Source organism: Callorhinchus milii, unplaced genomic scaffold (genome assembly GCF_018977255.1).
Source record: "Callorhinchus milii isolate IMCB2004 unplaced genomic scaffold, IMCB_Cmil_1.0 Scaffold2, whole genome shotgun sequence".
NCBI classification, from domain to species: Eukaryota; Metazoa; Chordata; class Chondrichthyes; order Chimaeriformes; family Callorhinchidae; genus Callorhinchus; species Callorhinchus milii.
Window position 1 is genome coordinate 9,626,612 of NW_024704743.1, and position 22,759 is coordinate 9,649,370.

At 41.7% G+C, this 22,759-nt stretch overlaps 1 protein-coding gene across 3 annotated transcripts in view; it reads right to left on the bottom strand.

Moving 5' to 3' along the window:
* Window positions 1–22,759, bottom strand: part of cul2 (cullin 2) — a 60,371-nt gene that overhangs the window by 31,857 nt on the left and 5,755 nt on the right. For 2 of the 3 annotated variants that reach the window (XM_007893494.2, XM_007893491.2), the window contains exons 2-5: window positions 10,823–10,953; window positions 7,025–7,127; window positions 4,967–5,061; window positions 314–419 (exon numbers count right to left, since the gene is read on the bottom strand). In XM_007893494.2, the coding sequence (XP_007891685.1) occupies window positions 314–419; window positions 4,967–5,061; window positions 7,025–7,127; window positions 10,823–10,941 (423 nt within the window). In that variant the 5' untranslated portion in view covers window positions 10,942–10,953. Of the gene's footprint in view, window positions 1–313; window positions 420–4,966; window positions 5,062–7,024; window positions 7,128–10,822; window positions 10,954–12,783; window positions 13,022–22,759 lie in introns of those variants that run through there. The other variant, XM_007893492.2, reaches the window with a different exon arrangement.

The following is a 22,759-nucleotide window of genomic DNA, read 5'->3' on the forward strand; positions in this document are numbered from 1 at the left end:
TAACATCAACTGCTTTAAAACTTTTCAAAATACGTACGACCCTGTTGGAAAAATGTTTTCCAACGTTTAGTCTTTTCATTTTCTCTTATTCTACAATCATTCTAAAATCTATGACCTGCTTCAAATTACCTTATCCATGATTTTATACGACCAAAATATTGTCCTTTTTTTATTCTCTTGTGAAAACAAGTTCAGTTTTATGAGTCTCTCAACCTAACCTACCCAAGGTAAGTTACAACAAAGCTGCTGAGCACACCAGTGACATTGTTGTGATCCTTAAAAAAGATGGATTATATTTTGTGGCAGAACTTACCTCTCCAATCTCCATCAAAGGCTCAATAATATCTACTCCTCCATACCCATACTGAAGGTCAGCTTCTGTCAGTTTGTTCTTCTTGATGAACTGTGTGTTGAGATATCTATGAACAACAAAAAAAAGTTGCAAAAAGTAAAGTTGCTAAACCTGTCACCTTTGAAGCTCCTGATGACCTTGGAGACGACAAGTTTGCAGGGCTATGGGGAGAGAGCAGGGGAAGTGCGACTGATTTGCATAGCTCTTTTCAAAGAGCCGGCACAGACACGATGGGCCAAAGGGCCTTCTTCTGTGCTGTATAACTCTATGAAAATTTTTAAGACATTTTAGTTTTGAGTTTCATTAGCAGTTTTGAGAGCATTCAAAAAATATATAAAATATTAGCTTTAAACAATCAATTGAGCTGCAACTTAACACAACCATTGCTAAAGCAATCCTATTTTGAATAATTTCTTTCTTTGAATATTATCATCCCTGCAGAGAATATGTGTGGCAGAATGGTTTCTCTTTTATTGCAGATTGGGTTTCAAATTCAGAAACCTTTGAAGGAAGACTGCGTGGTCAGTGTTAGAGTTTAAAGTTCAGGCAATAGGAGGCAGAATGAGAGCTCAGTCAAACTGAGTTGTGATGGCTGATTCTACAAAATAAATTATCACACCAGATGTGTTTTAATTATCTTTCAACCTCATTGGAGGTTATGTTCATGAATACCACAAAGAGCATGATTGTCAATTCAATAACAATCTTGGCATATTCTGTTAATTATTTTAAAAGGGAATGGAACTAGTTTTTTGAAGACAAGAAATATTAAAGAGTATGGGGCACAAGCCAGTGCGTGGAATTGGGTCACACAAAGAAAAATGCCAATGCAAACTTAACGGGTTCAATACAATACAAAATTACATCGGTAAACCTCTTTCACATCGGGAGGATGTCCCAAAGTGCTAAACAGTCAGGGATTAAGGATTAGGACCCGAGTGGGGGAGAAGGGAGGGGGTGGGATCAGGGAGGATGGAGGGCAGAGAGGCATGGTCGAATGATCTGTTTCTGTGCTGAAACATTTTATGATTAAGTTTTAGAACTAAAAGGCTACCTGTGTATATTGGTAATGTCAATTCAGGGAAAGACATAACACTTGGTGATTAAATATTTTTTAAAAGCCTGTTGACATCTTTATCTCTTATTGCAGCAAAAAAACATAATTTCAACTATTCACTGAATACTGAGCAGCCACGGATAATATAGCTCAACTGTATTTTAATATTGTGACTGTGTTAAAACAGAGTAAATTGCAGTTGACATCTTTCATTTAGAAAGCTGATATATGATGCTAACTTCCATTAAAGCTGCTGAAAGTACACCTTAGGATCTGATTCTCCTCCAAACAGAAAAAAGTTAAGCAGCATTGGAGGAAAATATTGTAGAAACTATTAGGCAGAAGTACAATTACAGAACCCACTGTACTGTATGTGTACTCTGGACACTTACACAAATAACTTGCTGAAAGGTCATTGCATCCACATTGTAGTGTTGAAAATTGTTTTTGCATGACACTACAAAGTTCTAAAGTTAAATACTGAGAACTCATAATACCAACAGTGTACTTGTTCCTCTAGTCGATATTTACAAGCTTAGTGGAAATGCGGTCAAATACTTACAAACAGGATATTCAGTCATGTCAGATTAGAAAGAGAGATGATGGATACCAGAAAAATGCTTTGTTTGTGAAGGTTCAATTTCTCAAAGAATGATTGAGATGCAACATAAAGTAAGTCATCACTATTTTGTTCTCATTTATTCAATCTTTACATATAGGAAGTACCTGTTCAACAAGGTAGTGCAGATTTGCACCACCAGCCTATGATGACCAACATCTTCAAACTAGCTTGAACCACAGCAGCAGCAAACTGCTTATTGTTTTGTGCTGAAAGTCGCAATAAGGTTGTGTAAAAGAATGCAAGCCTGCCTCAGTTGGTGGTACTTTTCTCTCTGAATCAAGAGGTTGGTGAGTTCAATTTCCACTTCAGCATTCTGAACTCACATAATCTTTGCCAGTGGTCTCCAACCAGTCAATCACCACTAGGTGGCACTGTCACGATGCTCAAAAAGACAAAAGGAGCAATTTTCATGGCACTTTGCCGAATAAAGTTTATATTTTTATTTTGAGATGCATCATCAATGCATCAAAGCGACCAAAGTGTTCTACAAAATTCTGACATTGACGAGTCAACTCAGCCAAAGGAGAAACTCTGATGAAGAATTCTAACCAAACGTTTACCTTTCTCTTTTAAATGCTGATCATGCTAGGAATTTCTAAAACTGTTCTATAACAAATAATAATAACCCTTTCATTTGTGATAGTGCCTTATCACATCTTTGAGACAATTCAAAGCACTTCACAGAATATACTATAAAATAAATTGACTGTATATTTGTTGGCAAAACGCAGCAGCATCCCACAAAACAGTCATGGATTGAAGTGACCAATTTATTATTTTTTTTGAAGGAATTATTACCCCCGGAAAAGCTATCCACCAACCCGGTTGTTAGTTAAACAGAGGAGTGTGGAATAAGGAAAGTTGCCCAACGTCTCCCCCAACTGGGAATCAAACCCAGGTCTCTCGCTTGCGAGGCAAGTGTTCTAACCATTGAGCTACAGGACTCCACTTGTGTTTTACCCCAGTTTTCAAGCATTTCCAGCTTTCCTTTTAACGTCTGCTACCAAAAGACATCTAATTAAACATTTTGAAGGGTAAATAATATGATTTTCCTCAAGGAGAAATCTTAATTTCACTGACGGTTTTGTGCTGAAGTGGATCACTCTTCCTGCAATTCAAATCGCAGAGTCTTTTGATGCACCAATCTCATATTAAAATCTACAGCCGGTGGATAATGTCAGATGTAGCAGCTCAATAATATACAGAAGTATTCCTGGCTTGAAGCTCTTTGGACTAATTTACTCGTAAGGTTGTATCCAGGATGAGTTGGGCAGGAAGTTATTAACAAAATACTAGTTTCACTGGCTTAGTTGACTTAGTTCTGTGGTTTTATAAAGTAGAAAGAAAGCAATCTTTAAAGTCAAAGGTTGCCTGTTAAAAAATGACCTCAAAAGAAACCTCATTTGACATAGTTTTTCAGGAAAATCTTACATTTCCCAAAATGTCCAATTCTTGCATTTCCAGCTCTAAATCCAAATAAAAGGACATTGGGAGACACTGGGATGTAAAGTGAGAGGATGACCAGGCTCCCTTAACGCCCTGCTGATACCTAAGATCACTTTCCCCAAAGTATTGGCAGATAGCTGAAATTGACTCTTCACATAATTAATCCTTAGATTTAGGATACAAAGAAGTGTAAGGATAAATTAATCCAAAAGACATTTAGCAGGTATGATTTCTGTATATAACTGAGCTTAGATATCCGGAGATGAACTGATGGTTATGGAGCTCAAGAGCAGAACCAAGATTGTCAGATTAGTTTTCTATTTACTGTGAATTTTCTTTCTTCCCTGTAATGATAATCAACCTTACATTTGATATAGTGCCTAAAATCTCAAAGCATATCAAAATACTTCACAGGTAATTGCCGACAGGTTGTATTTTAAATTGCCCCTGCATCCCATCTAGGAAGAGTAAAATCACTCAGACCTGGAAAATTGTTCTTTTCATTGTGCAATGCTGTTGCTGGCAAACCCATAATGATGAAACATTGGGCTTCGAATTTTACATAATCTTGTTTATAATCTTCATGGAGTCATAGAATTATACAGCACAGAAGGAGGCCATTCGGCCCATTGTGTCTGTGGCCAGCTTTTTGAAAAGAACTATTCAGTCCCACTGCTCCACTCTCACCCCATAGCCCTGTAAACTTGTCCTCCCCAGATAATTATCTACTTCTCTCTTAAAAGCTGTTATCGAATCGACTTCCACCACCCTTTCAGGCAATGCATTCCAGATTGTTGGCCAGGACACCAAAAGAAACTCCCTTCTCTTTTCGAATAGTGTCATGGGATCTTTAACGTCCACCAGCAGGCAGACACAACCCTTCTTTAATGCCTCTTCTGAAGAACAGGACCTCTAGCATTTCCATCGACAGCACTTGCGTTGAAGTGTCAATTTGGATTGTGAGTTCAAAATCCCAATGTGGTCTTCTAACTCTTGTAAATCTTTTGTACATATCAAAGACTGATTAAATAAATTACCGCACATAATACTTCTGTTGCAGGAAGCTTTCGAGACTCTCTCTGACCACCCAGACTATAAATGTAAGCCTGGCTAAGTTGGTAACACTCCCCTCTAAGAGTTAGAAGACCTGCTGGTGGATGTTAAAGATCCCATGACACTATTCGAAAAGAGAAAGGAGTTTCTTTTGGTATCCTGGTCAACAATACTCCAGATACATTTGGTCATTTACCCTATGTGTGTTTGTGGGACATTGCTGTAAGAAAATGACTGTCTCGTCCACCTACAAATACAGTCACTGCACTTTAGAGTAAAAACCTGTGAAGTCATTTTGAAAATACGATAAAGCACTACATCAATTGCATGGATTACTAAGCGTTTCATTCTTGAATGAGTACCATATACCTCTTAATAATTTAAAGAACGTTTTTTCAAAACAGGTGTTGCAACTGTAGGAGTTTATTTTATGTACCTGTACAAGCAGTCCATGTAGTCTGCGCCCTTACTGTACTCTTCCCAATATTTGTGGTACATCGTCAAAATCTTTTCTTCAGAATCCAGAACTTTCTATAAATGAAATGCAACAGTCAATGTAAGCTAGGAAAATAGGGAAAAGCAGAAACAGATTTTAAAAAATCAAAAATATACAAACCTTACACTTCACAGTAATAAACCTGTGAAGCACTTTGAGATGTTTTGATAACATGATAAGGTGCTATTAAATGCAAGAATTATTTTTTTCTATAAAAATATAGTTATGTTGACATCATTGAGAAACTGCAGTTATGAGCAATGAAGCTCTCAAGTTCGTGATTGTAGTATAGACCCTGATATTTATTTGTGAAAAAAATGCAGGCAAAAGATGAGCTGCTGCACTTTAAAAAGCCGATCAGTGACCTGTGCACTAAGTGATAGCCAACACCTAACTACCATATTATAATGGGATTTTATGGTATTAACAAGGTACTAATGCACATACAAGAAACATCTGAGGTAATGATTCCCAAATGATGGTGGTTTAACTCCTTGACATAATCAGAATCAGTAAATCAACCAAACCAACAGTCATTAAGACTCATTGTTTAAAAGAGCTATGAGGAACGGTTAGAAAAACTGTCTCAAATAGACAAACTCTATTCATGAGGACCTTATAAGAAGAAACAGGAAGCTTAATGGGAAAGAGAAAGTAAATATTGAACAATACTTTCAGATACACCGTAGCTGCAGGACAAGTGGTCAAGTTGTGAAGGACAATTTTAGGACAAACAGAAAGTATTTCTTTACACAAAAGGGCAACCAAAACAGCTGGAACTGTTACTGGAAAAGCCATTCGACTTATTTAAGAAACAGATTTATGCTGTGATCAGAAGACAAGACAAAATAAAAAAAGTGATAATTATAATTTGGTCACTCAATCCACTACTGCTGTATACAATTGCCTGCCGTGTTTCACCCACAAAATACAGTCACTACACTCTACAATGAAGTGGTTTGAGTCATCTCAACGAGGTGATAAGGTTCTGTATCAAATACAAGGATTATTATTATTAACAGGTGTAAGCTGATGAAAGAGTGCGGCTGAGACCCCCCCCACATCCCATCTTGGGCTGGTTTTTGTGTAGTAGAGACTTTGTTGCAAAGAAAGAACCAGCATGAATGGGACTAGTGCCACCTGGCGAGGGGATACCGTAGGCACAGCAGCAGCAAATCAGGGTGGCTACATGGCAGAAGGGTGGGTCGTGAACGAGAGACACTGCTGCCATTTTATTTAGGGACGGAGAGAGAAAAACTCCTGCTAGATTGTCTGTGTAAGCGACTCAGAAACACAGAGCGTAAAGGACTGTCTGTTTAAGGGACTCGGAGACACTGAGGGCAGATCAACAATCTACATGAAGCGGTCACCATTCTCTACCGGAGGAAGGATTGGATCACATTTAATCCGAAGGGTCCCTGGATGTATGTATTGACTTTGGTTATTAAAACATTAACTCTTGTATTACATTGTGAGGACCCCACAAACTCACAGGATGGGTATTTTGGAAGAATGAGATCAAGTGAGCGAAAGGGGCTTCTTCATCCAAACCTCTTTTGATTTTGTGGGGAATCTAAGATGAAATTGTTTAAGTTTTAAAAGGCTATCTCTGATGGTTGTCGTAAGAAGAACGAGTTGAAAATCAGTAAAAGGACATAATTTGCAGGACATAGGAGTACTGACACTGATGATCAAATGGTTTGTTTTTGACTCAAGTTGGAACTGTGAAACTATAGCCAGTCACACTAAATAATGTAGATATTAATTATACAAATATTCTGGTATCTTCACTCAATTACTAGGGGCAGAGAGAGATGAAGTCAGCATTAAGTCTCATTTTTACTTGTAGTTATTCATCTCCTTTGATCGAGGAGAGTTCCCCACAATGCAAATTATTCAATGCAACATTCAAAGCAGTGGGCAAGATGGGCTGAATATCACTTTCTTGTTCTGCACTTTACGCCCTTGCAGAATTTAAGTAGTTAACTAAAGTGATACCTTGTACAAATGTTGGACGTGATTTTCCAGAAAGATTTTTGTTTCTGTGTAGAGTCGTTCTCCCAGAGGTTCTGGGTAGGCTACGCACAAAGCATAAATGTCTCTGAAAAGAACGTTAAGGGTCATGACAACATAAGAGACGAAAATTAGAATATTATTAAATATAAATTGTACATGAAACCTTCAAAATTGGAAAATACTTGTTTAGAAATCTAAGCAGAGTACTTGATAGAATCTCACAATAACCAATTGGTACTACACTTTTCTTGGCATTGAGGCAACGAAGGATTAGCTCGCAAACCAGTTCAGACCATTGCTCCCATTAATTGAATGGAGTTCCTCACCGATGGACCGAGCTCCTCCAAGATAACTCAAGTCACTAGAACCACTTCAAAGCAAGAAACTTTTTCCTAGAGGCATAATATTTTCTTATTGCTTTTTTCTTCTACAGTTGGTCAGTTGTGTGAACAGAAAGTACTCCCCACCCCCAACTCACCAAACGTAATTTGTAGTTGCATTTACCAAATTCTGTTTTGAATCAGCCATGAAGTGAAAGTGTTTTTTGCAGTAAATGCAAAATGTGTAACCAATTTGTTGAAATTTCCTTCAGCAAAACACAATTAAGGACGGGCAAGGCAAAGGATGTGGTGGAACATGCAATGTGCTTTTGAGATATGTCATTAAGAGTGCTCTGATATGAAGAAATCACCATCAGAAAAAAAAGCAACTCTGATCAACAGACCACGCATAGGCTAACGTTAATTCCACTTCACAATTGTTGAAATATATCGTATGAGCATTAAATAGCATTATACTTTAAGATAACACCATTGCATAGCCTTATTCTAGAATATTTCTGCACAGAAGGGGGCCATTCAGTTAACCAACTTCTTTAACAACAACTCGCATTTAGATAGCACCCTTCACGCGAGGTAGTGACCCAGAGCGATTGACAGTGGCAGATTCTGAACCCGAGAGAGAGTGGGGAGGTGACCGTAAGCACGATCAAAAAGCAAAGTCTTTAGGTGGAATTTGAAAGTGGGGAGGGAGGGGGCAAGGCGGAGGGATTGAGGGAAAGAGTTCCAGAGTTTCGGGGCGTAATGGCTGAAGGTGGAGTATGATTTGAAAACAAGTAAGAAAATATTGAAATAATTGTGTAATTGAAGTAATTGTGAGCCAATGGAGCCTGGCAAGGACTGGTGTGATGGGATTACGCAGTTTTGTGAAGATGAAGGTAGTGGAGTTCTGAATTAGTTGTATTTTGTGTATGGTTGAACTGGGGAGACCAACGAGAAGGGCATTGGAATAGTCCAGCCGGGAAGTGACGAAGGCGTGGACAAGGGTTTTGGCTGCTTTTGCTGTGAAGTACGGACGGCGGCAGACAATATGACGGAAGTGGAAAAAAGCGGTCCTGGTCAGGGAATGGATGTGGGGTAAAAAGGAAAACTGGGAATCAAACCTGACGCCTAAGTTGCACACGGATTCGGTGAGACTGAGGCAGAGACCAGGGAGAATGAGGCGTTCTGACCCACAGGAGAGAAGATGTTGACGGGAGCCAATGAATATGGCTTCCGTCTTGCTGACAGCTGCAGGAAATTTGCGCTCATCCAGGCCTTGATGTCCGCCAAACAAGCTGAGAGGACATCAGCGGAGTGAGAGACGCAGCTGGAGGAGAAAGAGAAGTAGATTTGGGTGTCATCCACATACATGTGGAAGTTGACCCCATGTCTGCGGATGTCCCATGTCTAGGAAAAGTAGTAAACAGTGAGGAGGATAGTAGCAGACTGCAAATGGACATAGACAGACTGGTAACATGGGCAGATACGTGGCAGATGAAGTTTAATGTGAAGAAATCCAAAGTGATGCATTTGGGGAAGAAGAATGAGGAGAGGCAATATAAGCTAATGGTAGAATCTTAAAGGGGTTGAAGGAACAGAGAGACCTGGGGGTTCATATCAGTAAATCTTTCAAGGTGGCAGGACAGGTAGATAAAGCTGTTAAAAAAGCATATGGGATACTAGGTTTTATAAATAAGGGCATAGAATACAAAAGTCAGGAAGTTATAATGAACCTTTATAAAACACTGGTTAGGCCTCAGCTAGAGACTGTGTTCAGTTCTGGGCATCACACTTTAAGAAGGATGTCAAGGCATTGGATAGTGTGCACAGCATTTATCAGGATGGTATCAGGAATGAGGAACTTCAGTTATCAGGAGAGGCCAGAGAAGCGAGGATTATTCTCCTTGGAGCAGAGAAGATTAAGAGGAGACTTAATAGAAGTTTTCAAAATTATGAGGCGATTCGATAGGGTGAACAAGGAGAAACTATTTCCACTGGCGGGTGGGTCAGTAACCTGAGGGCACAGGTTTAAAATAGTTGTTAAAAAAACAGAGGAGGTGAGGAGAATTTTTTTTACACAGTTTGGATCTGGAATGCATTGCCTGAAAGTGTGGTGGAAGCCGATTTGATAACAGCTTTTAAGAGAGTAGATAATTATTTGGGGAGGACAAGTTTGCAGGGCAATGGGGTGAGAGTGGAGCAGTGGGACTGAATAATTCTTTTCAAAAAGCCGTCCACAGACACAATGGGCCAAATGGCCTCCTTCTGTGCTGTATAATTCTATGATTCTATGACATTGCCAAGAGGGAGCATGTAGATAAGGAAAAGAAGGGGCCCAAAGTTGGAGCCTTGGGGTATCCAGCAGGTGACCAGGTGGAGGCAGGAGGAGAGACCGTTTGCCGAGATGTATTGTTGACAGTTAGTCAAGTAGGACTCGAACCATGCGAGTGCGGTCCCACTAAGGTGAATGAGGGAGAGGCAGTGAAGGAGGATGATGTGATTGACTGTGTTGAATGCGGCAGAGAGGTCGAGGAGAACAACAAAATTACATTTATAGAGCGCCTTTCATGTCGGGAGGACGTCCCAAAGCACTGGAGGCATGGTCACTTTAAGCATTTGTGTAAGTCCTTAATCACATATTATTTATCTCTTTTCTATCACAAAATGATGAGGCTGGGTTATTTGTAGCCACATTTCAACCCAAAAAAGGAACAATGAACCTTTCAGAAATGCAATATTTTTCAGCTTCATACTTGTTTTTTTTCATAAAATACCCAGAAAATAGAGTTTCTGTAAATATTTACAGATCTAAATATCAGAGGAGTTCAGGGAAATTCCTAAATCTGTTTAGTTGGTGGACTCGTAATACAAACAAGGAATCAATATCAACAATTGTGGCCATGACTTCCCAGCTGCTCACATTTGCTGTTACACGAAAGACTGGGAATTTTGAACCAGGAAGTAATTGACCAACTACTGACAGCAGTGATTCACTACCAAATGGACCATGAATTGTACTGGAGTCCCACTCTGAAAAGTGCATTTGTACACCTTAAAATGTGGCAGTTGTAAATCACATTGTGCTCTCTCCCTTCTCCGTAGATAACTCAGGCCAAGAAACTTTGAACAAACGTTTTATTACAGCTGTTGAAGAGACAATCACACGACCAGTTCTTTCATGACATCAAAAGTATAAACACCCAATTTGGTATAACCTACTTGAAGACTAAGGATATTCCATTAGTCAGGAACTCAAATCAGCATAAAATGTATTTTCTTAAAGTAAACAGAAAACTTCAGAAAAATTTATACTGCATCACCCTGAGATCAATATCTTTGATACTGTGGCCATTTCCAACTACACTATTTTTTAAAAAGGGCACCCTGCTATTTAGCATTGCAAAATTTTAAACACTGGAATGGAAAACCAGAGGAGTATTTGTTTGCCTAGTAAGGATACGAGAAGCGGTCATTCCACGTCGATCTCTCAACGTAATCCAGCATGACAACTGCTCTGATTGTCGTCAGGAGCTTGTTCCATGTCTCATCAAAATCCACCACTCGTGGTTTCAGGGACATTGTATGGCTTCACTGTAAAGGAGAAAAAAAAAAGCTTCATTTCAGATGTAAGCAATTACTAAAAAAACTTTTAGAACATCAGTTTTAAAATGTTAACATGTATTTTCCAGACAAATATTCAGAACCATGTTAATTTAGCAAGTGTCTGCCAAACAGAACATCTATTCTAGCTCCCACATCAGCGCATTTTCTTGGTTTGGATTACAGCACTTTTCAAAAGAAAAATCACCTGAATGCTGTACAGTAATACATATACAAAATCTATTAACGTTCAAATATATAAGACTAGCTGTATCCATTGCAACTATGCTTGAAACATTGAAACATATAAGAAAACCTAAAAAATGCAAACTATAAATATCAGTGCACTATATATTCAAACATGGCCCAGCAAAGCAACCAGAACAGAATTTATAAGGGTCCAAGTTTCTATCCAGCAAACGAACCTGCAATGAAATTTGGTCCAATGTATAATAATAATCCTTGCATTTAATATAGCGCCTTATTAATAATAATAATAATCCTTGCATTTGATATAGCGCTTTTCATGTCAGGAAGACAGCCCAAAGCGCTTCACAGAACCCACTGTAAAGTGAATTGACTGTATATTTGTGGGCGAACGCGGCAGCCAATTGTGCACAGCAATGTCCCACAAACAGTCGTAGAATGAAAATGACCAATTTATTATTGTTTTTGTTTTGGAGGGATTATTATTAGGCTCTGTGTGGAGTAAGGAAACTTGCCCAAGGTTTCGCCCTCTGCCTGGAATTGAACTCAGGTCTCTCACTTGCAAAGCGAGTGCTCTAACCACTGAGCTACAGGACTCCACGAATTACTTTGTTGAAACGTCTCAAAGCACATCACAGATAATACTGTAAAGTGAATTGACTGTATATTTTGCAGGCCAAGTTGTGTAAACCTTATTGAATGGATGTCAGATTTTGGTGAAACATGTGTGCAGATGCAAAGATATATTTAGTTGCAGTAAGAGGTTTCAGAGCCAGAAATGTTAGAGGGATGAGCTATGAGCAACGAATAGACAAAGTTAGAGCTTTTCAGTCTTGAGAGAATAATAATAATAATCCATGCATTTGATATAGCGCTTTTCACATCTTCAAGACGTCCCAAAGCGCTTCACAGAATGTTTCAGATGGGACCTCATAGAGGTGTACAAAATTTTAAATGGGATTGAAAAAGTAAACCAAGATCAATACTATAAGGTACAACAACAGTACAAAAAAACAAAAAAAAGTAGAACAAGAGAACGAACATAGGTTCAGAGTTAGTTGTAAAAGGCAGTTTCAGGACTGTTACCAGGAAGTTTTTCTTTTCTCAGAGAATATGGACTCATTTATAAAGAAGCTTGATGCTGTGTGTGAATGGGGGACGGAAGGGTTGGTGTCCTGAAAGGATAACATCAAATGGGCTGAAGGGTTTTCTTCATCTGAATCAATCTTGTGAATGCTAGCGTTTAAAGTAGTTATTTTTAAAATGAACTCCTTATCTATTACTATGGCAATGTAATACAATAGTAGCTAAAGAACTAATAACTTTTGAGTTGGCATCTATGGCGTATTTTTCAATGGAAAATACACTCGTGCCTCTTCCAAGAGGCCATTGCTCATACGAACAAGTAAAGCCAGATCCGGTTTCCACCAGATTTTGTCCCCCTCAGATATTCTGAGGCAAAATGTCACAAACTTTTATCTTTCTCAGGTGGCTAAGCACTCTCGATTGCACCCACATACCCTGGAATGGGCTTGATAATGTATATTATGGCAACTGTTGTTGAAACTTCTTACTAACTCCTGGGGTCAAAAAAGTTCATGTTTGTTTTCTCACCTACGGAGAGCGTTTGCATGCCTCCATCGCACATCTACCTTGTACCCCGTCACTCAGAAACCAGCCACCAGGAAGTGTACAAGTCTGAAGCTTGAAACATCATGTAATTTTTCCCTCCCCTGATTGCAAACTCCATCTGAAGATCCAGTTAAAGAAAAACAATTCCTGTTCAGGAATGCATTGGTCAGACTATTATTCTACCATCGTATTATACATTGTTATTTACGGGATGATTGCACAGATCTGCTGCCGCGTTTGCCTATATAACATTCACTTAAATTTCTAATCAATTTATTTCATAAAGTACTTTGAAATATTTATTTTAAAATGAAAATCCCTATATTTTAAGTGATAGGTATTCTTACCACTATTATTACTATTAATGGTGATTTATTACACCAAGAACCCAAACCTTTAATTATAGTTTTTTTCTTTGGGTAGGATAGGAGAGAAGATACAGCTACAATTTAACGATTCGATAACAAAGTGTCATGATAAGTTTTCAATTTTAATTATACTCCCAATCAGCTCAATCAATCAAAAAAAAATTATGCTTAATATTGTTATTTTATCCCAGCCATCCCAATTCTTTCTTTTTTAACCTTTATCAATAATTTGCACTTATATACCACCTTTCGTGTAGAACATTTATAGATATGGAGTCAAAGCTTGAGAACGGTGGGAGGAGGTGGCTGAAGATGCAGTCAAAGAGATGGTTTCTAGATGGGTTTTGAAAGCAACAATAACAAATTACATTTGTATGGTGCCTTTCACATCAAGAGGACTTCCCAAGGCGCTGAGAAGGAAGGAGCAGGGTGACGGCTTTTCAAACTCCAAATAGCAGGGGCAAAAGTGGCTGAAACCTCACTGATGGTGTGCTGGAAAACATGAACCAGGTCTTTGTCGATAGCATGGATAATTTTAATTTTTTTTACTAAAGGTTAGTAAATCTAGGGTACACGTTGACTTTTCACCTAGATTTCTGCAATCCTCGTGATGGCAAATATGATCCAATGTAAACAGCCTTGCCTTTTGCAAATTTACAACTCTTATGGTGAATAGTGAATAAGTACACTTGGCTCAGTAAAAATTCTCAGGTGAGTGGGGGAGAAGTGGGCAGATGGGAGTCAATGTATTTACTTATTCATAGCCTCTCATCTTTCTTGATTTAGATATGAAAAAAAATTGCATCAGGAGTTAACCTGGTCACATTTGTCATACATTCCGACGAACTTCTTTACTTATATTTTCCAGCCTTGGGATGTCCTCCCGATGTGAAAGGCGCTATACAAATGTAATTTGTTGTTGCTGCTGCTGTTCTCTTGGCTTCAAAAAGCTGTAAAGCCAGTTTTCAAGAAAATGCATTTTTAAGAAATTGCTTCTGTTTCAAAATTGGGCTGAAGACCCAAAGGGAAGTTGAGTGAAAGCTTTAACGTCAGAAATGAAAGTAAAAATTGACAACAAATTGCATAACCACAAAAAAAGTAAAATAAATAAGCATTCTGTTTTTCACCTAAGAATAATGCATAAAGGATCGTGTATCTATATTCTTGTTTAGTTTTCTTAAATAGAAATTATAACCTTTTTACATTTTGTTAAAATTAGCATTCTCTTAATATGTATTTTACTAATAGAAGTTTTCCAATATTTTTATTGTTAAACTGTTTAAATACTAGTCTTTTAAATAAATTTTTTGATGTAAAACAGTCTTTTCACTGTGCATTTGACATCAACAGAGTAAACAGAAAATGTTTGTAAATCTATGGGCAACCTAAAGGTTAACATCAATGTCTCTTTATTGTGTAATCTGCAAAATATAGTAAAGTTTGAAGCTGAACAGCAAACACCAATAACGGGATTTGCTAGAGCCAATATTCATGGTGTGTCATTATATTCCATTAACAACAACAACAAAAATTACATTTGTATAGCGCCTTTCACGTCAGGAGGACTGTAATCCAAAAATTCACAAATTATAAATGGCTGCCAGAAACAGTCTTCCAACTCCTTACTTAGAATGCTCTTTGTGTGTAAAGTTTAGTTACAATGAGGGAAAAGGGTGTAAGAGAAGAAAAATGTTCAGCCAGGGCTCCTATTGTCAGCTGCTACCCCACCATTAAAATATGTAGCCAAGGGAATTGTTGATGACAAGATTAGGTTGTTGAAACTTTCTGTTTGGAGTAATACGTGGTGCAGTTAACTTGTGCCAGCTATCCAAGGGAGGGACCATCAGTGGATTAGACTCAGCACAACTCAGTACTTTAAGAAAAGAACGGTAAAACAAAACACTGGAGAAACAAAAAAAAAGTTTCAGTTATATCCAACTTTGGAAGAAATTATATTGATGGGTCTCTGAACTTTTTTTCTTTTTCCAGTCTAAGTATCTGTATGTGGGCAGAGAACACAATATGATATAAAATTCTGAATTATTGACACCTCAGTTCTGCGTAGCAGAATTAACTGGTGGACTGCTTTCACTCTAGCACGTGAATTCCACCCAGACTAACAGAATTGAAGTATTCTTTCCGTTGGTTATATGGATCCTGTTTGAATTGGTTAGACTCAACCCAATGAATTGAATTGGTTAGACTCAACTCAAGACTTCTTGTAACGCAGCACAAACACAGGAAACCTAAGGTGCCTCAAAACTAACTCAGGTATGGAGCAGATACATCACCCCGGGGATTATCAAGGTACTATTCAGACATTGGATTAAGGCTCATTGCTCAGCCAGGGTAAAAGAAGCTTCAGAGTGCATCATAACTTTCCTGGGAGTACATGGTTGACAAAGGGCAATCAATCACAATGGAAATATAGTCACCAGTGACATATTTTGCCTTCATCCACCACCAAAGTATTTATTTCAATAAAATTGCTGATATTTCTATTCCAGTATGCAGAAAATAAAGGATAAACTCACACCAGAAGAGCTGCTCACTGACAAATTAATCAATCAATCTGTGGGTCAAAGCCAAGATGATGGTTTCACAGCAGCACCCAATGGAAAGTAAAAGTTTCTCCAAACAGACACAGAATTCACCCTGCATACTACACAAAATGCACTGAATATGAAAGTATAGAATGGTGGAGAAACAAAATCATACTGAAAGTGCTACCGCACAGTAATGTTTCCCTTTAAGGCTGTACATGATCAGCATATAAAACAGCACCATACCCAACTCAATGCATCACCATGTCTAATTTTCTGTATAGCATTACTCATCTGTCATCATAACTCACTCTTCTGGTGCAAATAAAGGGGCTACTATCCTCAAAAGGTTACCAGTGGCCACTTTAGAAGAAGACAAATCTACAGAGAAGAGATTGCACAAAGATGGGTGGGTGATGTGGTAATGGTTTAGCAACAATGGAGAAATGAATGATGTCACAAGGCACCGTGTTTCACTGTTTAGCTGTTATACCCGTGATATAGAAATGGAGTAGAAAAATCTAGAATTATGTATCAGTGGTAGATATCAAATCAAATGCAAGGATTATATTGCTGCTCCTTATCAAGACCAATTATTTCAGAAAGTGTACAATGATGGGGAGGAGCATTTAATGTGCTGTTCCTAGGAGCAAACAACAGGCAACTGCTTCATAAAAACAGGCTATTTGACCTGTCAAGCCTGCTTCACCATTACGTCGATAGCAATTCTTCAATTCCATATCCTTCATCTCACTCTCATTTACAAGGAGAGTTTTACTAAATCAGATTTTTCAGTGAGCTAGGAAATGGGTAGTATCATAAGCCAAACACAAATTCAAAATAAAAGTCTTGTCAGCCAATCTCTACAAGTGATGGTTTCTTTCAAAAAGTGAGGAGGTCCAAAACCCAAGAAGATGAATTTTTAAACCCCTTCCTCCCCTTTAGGCCAGACATGCACTACTGCCCCTTTAAAAAAATAAAGGCAACAACAAAATTACATTTGTATAGCGCCTTTCACGTCGGAAGCACAAGGAGCTGGACAATCAGAGTTTCGGACCTGAGCTGGGGGTCGGGATCGGGGAAGGTGGAGGTCGGGGGTGGGGGGGGGGGGAGGAGGGTGATTGAAAGCACTGTCGATGAGGAAGTTCTTGAGATGGGTCTTGAAGGAGGCAAGCGAGGGGGCAAGGCGGAGTGACTCCAGGATGGAGTTCCAGAGGGTGGGGGCAGAGTGGCAGAAGGCCCACACGCCAATAGTGAGGCGAGCGAGGCAGTGGACGTAAAGCAGGCCAGAGCCCGCTGAGTGGAGGGAGCGAGCAGGATAGCACAGGGTTAGGAGGTCGCAGAGGTAGGAAGGCAGAGCGGGCCATGGCACAGATGTGGGGTAGAAATGTAAGCAAGACCATGGAGGGCTTTGAAGGTGAGGACCAGGATCTTGAACTGTATCCTCTGTATGATGGGAAGCCAGTGGAATCGGGCGAGGATGGGGGTGATCGGGTCACGGAGCATAGTGCAGGAGAGGACACAGGCTGCAGAGTTCTGGATGATCTGCAGCCTACAGAGGGAGGAGTTGGGGAAGCCGACAAGCAAGGAGTTTGCGTAGTCAAGTCTCGATGTAATGAAAGTGTGTATGAGGTTTTTGGTGGCCTGTGGCATGAGACAGTAGCAGAGCCGGGCAATGTTACGGAGGTGGAGGAAGGCAGAGCGGGCCATGGCACAGATGTGGGGTAGAAATGTTAGTTGAGGTTCAAACAAGACACCAAGGTTCCAGAATGGCTTAGTAAGGTGCAGTGTACCTCCACGGACGGTGATGCTGTCAGCGCCTGAATGTTGAGGCGCTGACGGGAGCCAATCAAGAGAGGCTCGGTCTTGTTGTTATTCAACTGAAGAGAATTAGCACTCATCCAGGACTCCATGTCTGAAAGATATTCTGTCAGGACAGCAGTGGTCCCGGAGTCAAGGGAGGAGGCAGAGAGGTACAGTTGGGTGTCATCTGCATACCTGTGGAATTTGACCCCATGTCTGCAGATGATGTTACTAAGAGGGAGCATATAGATATTGAAGAGGAGGGAACCAAGGACAGAGCTCTGAGGAACTCCGCTTGAGATGGTGCGGGGACTAGAGGAGAAACCATTTCTGGAGATGAAGTGGAGACGGCATGAGAGGTACGATCTGAACCAGTCAAGGACAGAGGGAGGTGAGAGGAAAGGCGGTGGATGAGGATAGAGTGATCGATGGTGTCGCAGGCAGCAGAGAGGTCAAAGAGGACGAGGAGGCAGAGAGAGCCCTGGTCGCAAATGGACAGAATGTCATTTGTCACTTTGACCAGGGCTGTTTCTGTGCTGTGGGCGGCACGGAAACCCGATTGGAGGGGTTTGTGAAGGGAGTAGCGAGAGAGGAAGGAACGAAGCTGGGAATCACAACTCGTTCCAGGACCTTGGAGAGGAAAGGAAGGTTGGAGATGGGCCGGTAGTTTGAGAGCAGAGATGGGTCCAGGGAGGGTTTCTTAAGTGATTACAGCCGTTTTTAATGGGGTGGGAACAGTGCCAATGGACAGGGAGAGGTTTATGATGTCTGTGAGTAGAGGGGCACGGAGTTGGAGCTGGGAGGTAAGGAGAGGGGTAGGGATGGAGAGGGAGCTGTTGGTCAGTTTCATTAGAGTTATAGTGGTGGTGAGAGTTGGGGGAGAGAGGTTCGAAGGTGTGGACAGAGGGATGGGTAGGGGCTGGGGTGGGAGGGGGAGATGGGGATGGTATAGTAGATGGAAGAGCAGAGGCAGCTGAGCAGATCCTCTTGACTTTGGATTCGAGGAAGCCCAGCATCGACTCGCAGTTGGCAATGGAGGTGAGGATGGGCAAGGTGTGAGAGGGAGGGCAAGGCGTGAGAGGGTGGGTGGAGAAGCCGGTTGGTGATGGAGAAGAGGAGCCTGGGATTGTCTTTGGCCTCCAGGATTGTCCAGGAGTAGAATGACGATTTAGCGGATGCGAAGGGGGAGCAGTTTCGATAAGATCCAGCCACATCTGCCGATGGACCGTTAAGTTTGATTTAAGCCAGGTGCATTCAGCACCTGTGCCTTAAGGGAGTAGAGGTGGCTGGTGTACCATGGTGACTTACATGAATAAGAGACGGTTCGGGAAGAGAGGGGAGCAAGGGAATGGAGGAGAGGGAGCTGTGAAGGAGTGACCGAGGAGGATAGGTCATTGCGAGAGGAAGCCCAGAGGGGAAAGAGTTCAGATAACTTCAAGGCAGCAGAGAGGTTAGGGGGGGGGGGGGGGGGATTTATTTCCAGGGACGGTAGGAGGCGGAGGCGGGTTGGTTGGCAGTAGGGAGACGGATTGAGGAGTTAAGGGAGATGAAGTGATGGTCCAAGATTGCTTTGTTGATGATGGTGAGGTCCAAGACGGTGAGGCCCCAAGTGATCACCAGGTCGAGCGGATGACCATGGACGTGGATGGCTGAGTGGATGTGGAGGGAGAGGTTGAGGGAGAAGATAAGGGAGGAGAAGCCAGCAGAGCTGGAGCAGGAGGGGGTGAGTGAAGGTTGAAGTCGCATAGGGTGAGGAGGTGTTTAGAGCAAGAGAGGGAAGAGGGTGCAGATGTCAGGGATGAAGGTGAGGGAGAGCTTGGGGTGGGGGGGCGATAGATAAGGAGAATTTTGAGGGAAAGGTTGGAGGGGTGATAAAGGATAAGGTGCTCAAAGGAGGGGAAGGTTCCAGAGGAGTAAGGGGATAGGCCGATTGGGGACTGGGAGATGAGCGCCACGGTGGTTAGGTCGAGAGATATGATGGAAGGTGTAGCCTGGTGGTGTGGCTTCCGTTAGGGGGAAGATGTCGTCTGGAGTGATTCAGGTTTAATGAGGCCCCGAGTGTTGATGTTTTCGTCGACAATGAGGTCTTAGATGGTGAGATGGTGAGTTGGTAGGCCGATGTGGAGGGGACAGTTGAGGGGAAGGGGGAGGACTGACAAGGAGGGTGGGGATGTGGATGAGGGAGGCGAGGTTGTCTCCCGTGGTCAGGAACCGATGGGCTTTATGGCAAGAATGGGGTATAGGGCAGTCGGAGTGGCTGCTGTTGGACAGCCAGCGGCGTCTGCCACGTTGGACCCGACGGAGGATTCGCAGGCTGGAGCAGATGGAGGCTGTGGGGTGGTCGAGTAGGAATAGGAGTCGGGGAGGACGGTAGAAGTGCAGGACCGAGTGGGACTAATGGAGGGTTGAGGCAGCGATGGGAGCATTTTGGGGAAGCAGCTCAGGTCGGTGGCGGCAGCCAAAATGTGCACACCGAGACTAAGAGTGAACAGCAGCCTCCAAAGCCTAGAAATGCGTCCGACAAAGGGCGCAGTATGACTCACTCTCCAACACTCTCTCTTCACCCTCACTTCATTCAAGTTAGTTGTCCTCACTCTGCTCAATTCCGCCCCAACTTTCCTAACTTTTAATATCAATGTGTACCGTCAGACATGTTTGTCAAAAAAAATTAATGGTTTATTCAGGGAAATTCGGGCTATTTTATTACAACACATAATCCAGAAAGAACAACGTCCACACAATGCCTCTGTTGCTTCGCGCTTGGGCCTTTTCAAATGTATTCCTCACTCACCTCCCGAGCCCACCATCCAATGTATTCCAAATTCTGTAACCATGCATCCGCGTCATCAGCGTCAAAGGCCATAATCCAGCACCTCCTCATCTCTCTGATCTCCTACCCCACTCCTCTGCTTGGCAAACTCAGGATTGGTGAACATTTGCTACCCTATCCACACCATTACTGACTGAGCCTTCAGATTCTGCACCTCTAACCTCTGGAAGATCTCTCTCTCTCTCCTCCACCCCCCCCTCCAGAATTATGTCTTGGATTGTTTTCTCTCGAATTCACGAGGTTGAGGGGTGATCTAATCGAGGTGTATAAACTTATAAAGGGATTTGACAGGCTGAATAATGAGCAACTGTTTCCTCTGGCAAGAGAATTGAGGTTCAGAGGCCATTGTCTTAAACTTGAGGCTGCACCGTTTAAAAGTGAAATAAGGAAACAATTTTTCACCTCGCAGGTGAGGGGAGTGAAGCAGAGTCATTTGAAAAATTTAAAAGGCAAATATTTAAAATACTTGACATCAAGGAATATGGAGAGGATGGGGAGGTGGAATTGAGTTGCGGATCAGCCATAATCCTGGAAAGTGGTGGGGCAGGCCTACTGTTCCTAATTTCCTAAATTCCACCTTAAAACCCGTGTCTTCAATTACACCTATGGTAACCTGTTCCTTTCCCTCATCCCAGCCTTTGTAAAGCGTTCTGGGACGCTGGCCTAATTGAAGAACTCTATATAGATGCAAATTGTTGCTGAAATGGGCTTTTGCATAATGTTTTACAAAGGAAATGCCATTGCTTATTTACTTGAGTTACAGATTACATTTTGCTAAAGCTCACCATGAAAAGTCTTAATTGCAATAGAATTTTTTTAAATTCTAAACAAAATGAGCACAGAAATGCAGCACCTTTTAAAACAGTTCTTTTCTAATTAGAAACTATAGAACCCTAGAAACTTACAGCCCAGAAGGTGGCCATTTGGCCCATTGTTTCTGTGCTGACTCGTTTAAAGAGCAATCTTTTCACTCTCAATTTGCGCTTAAAAAAATTCACCTAACCTTTCCATTTGCTACCTTGCTAACTATCTTAAATTGATGCTCTCCTGTCATCGACTCAACAACCACTCTAATTACTATACTTTAGCAGTTTTGTTATCTGAAAATAAAATGATCTTTGCTCCACAACTAATTATCTAGAGAAATTGATATGATACACAAAAATCTACAGGTTTGGAACACTAATACTTAACTTCGACAGGGAATAAAGCAAAAGTAAAAATTTGGCTAGTACATTCACCTCCTTCCTCCACCTGGAGCAGCGTCAAGTTCTGCCACTGTGCTTTCTTCCTCATATCCGCGCCACAACTGGCACCGCCTTCCATCACCTCCGAAACATCGCCAGACTACGGCATTACCTCACCCCTCACGCTGCTGAAACTCTGGTCCACTCCTTTATTACCTCAAGGCTGGACTATGGGAACTCTCTTCTCGCCGGCCTTCCCGGCACCTCCCTCCACAAGCTGCAGGTCATTCAGAACTCCGCAGCTCGTGTACTGTCCCGCACCAGGCTTCGCGATCACATCACTCCCACCCTCGCTCGCCTCCACTGGCTCCCCATCCCCCAGAGGATCGAATTCAAGATCCTCATCCTCACCTACAAGGCCATTCACGGCCTCGCTCCTCCTACCTCTCCGACCTACTATCCCCCTACTTACCTGCCCGTACCCTCCGTTCCTCTGGCTCCGGTCTGCTCCACATCCCCCGCCCCAACCGCCCTACCATCGGTGGTCGGGCCTTCAACCTCTCAGCCCCGAGGCTCTGGAACTCCATCCCCCAGATTCGCCGCCTCCTCCCTTTCCTCCTTCAAGGCCGGTCTCAAGACCTTTCTGTTTGACCGAGCCTTCAGCTCCCCTCTCGACTCTCTACCCCCTCCTCACTCCCTCCCTTCCCTCCCCTCACCCTGACCATTTCCCCCCTGCTCGGGTCCTGACCCAACTGTACAGCGCCTTGGGACGTCCTCCCGACGTGAAAGGCGCTCTACAAATGAAATCTTGCTGTTGTTGTTAAATGCTCCAAGACGCTGCCCGGTGTGAAGGGCGCCAGGATTGTCTTGTTAATAATCAAAGAGCAATGGGTTAAAGACACAGCTGGAAGGTGATTGGCTCTTTCCCCACACTAAATACTATTTATTGTTATAGCTACAAAGTGAATACAAGTTAGGGTAAGAACCACTTAAAATGCAAGAATGTCTGAACTGTAAAGAGCAGTGATGTGCAAGATTCTGATTATTTCAATTACAGAACCCCTGATTATCACAGAGTATTCAGCTCAACAAGTCAGCACTGGCTATCGGTGCTATATAATAATAATAATCCTTGCATTTGATATAGCGTTTTCACGTCGGGAGGACGTCCCAAAGCGCTTCACAGAACACACTGTAAAATGAATTGACTGTATACTTGTGGGCGAA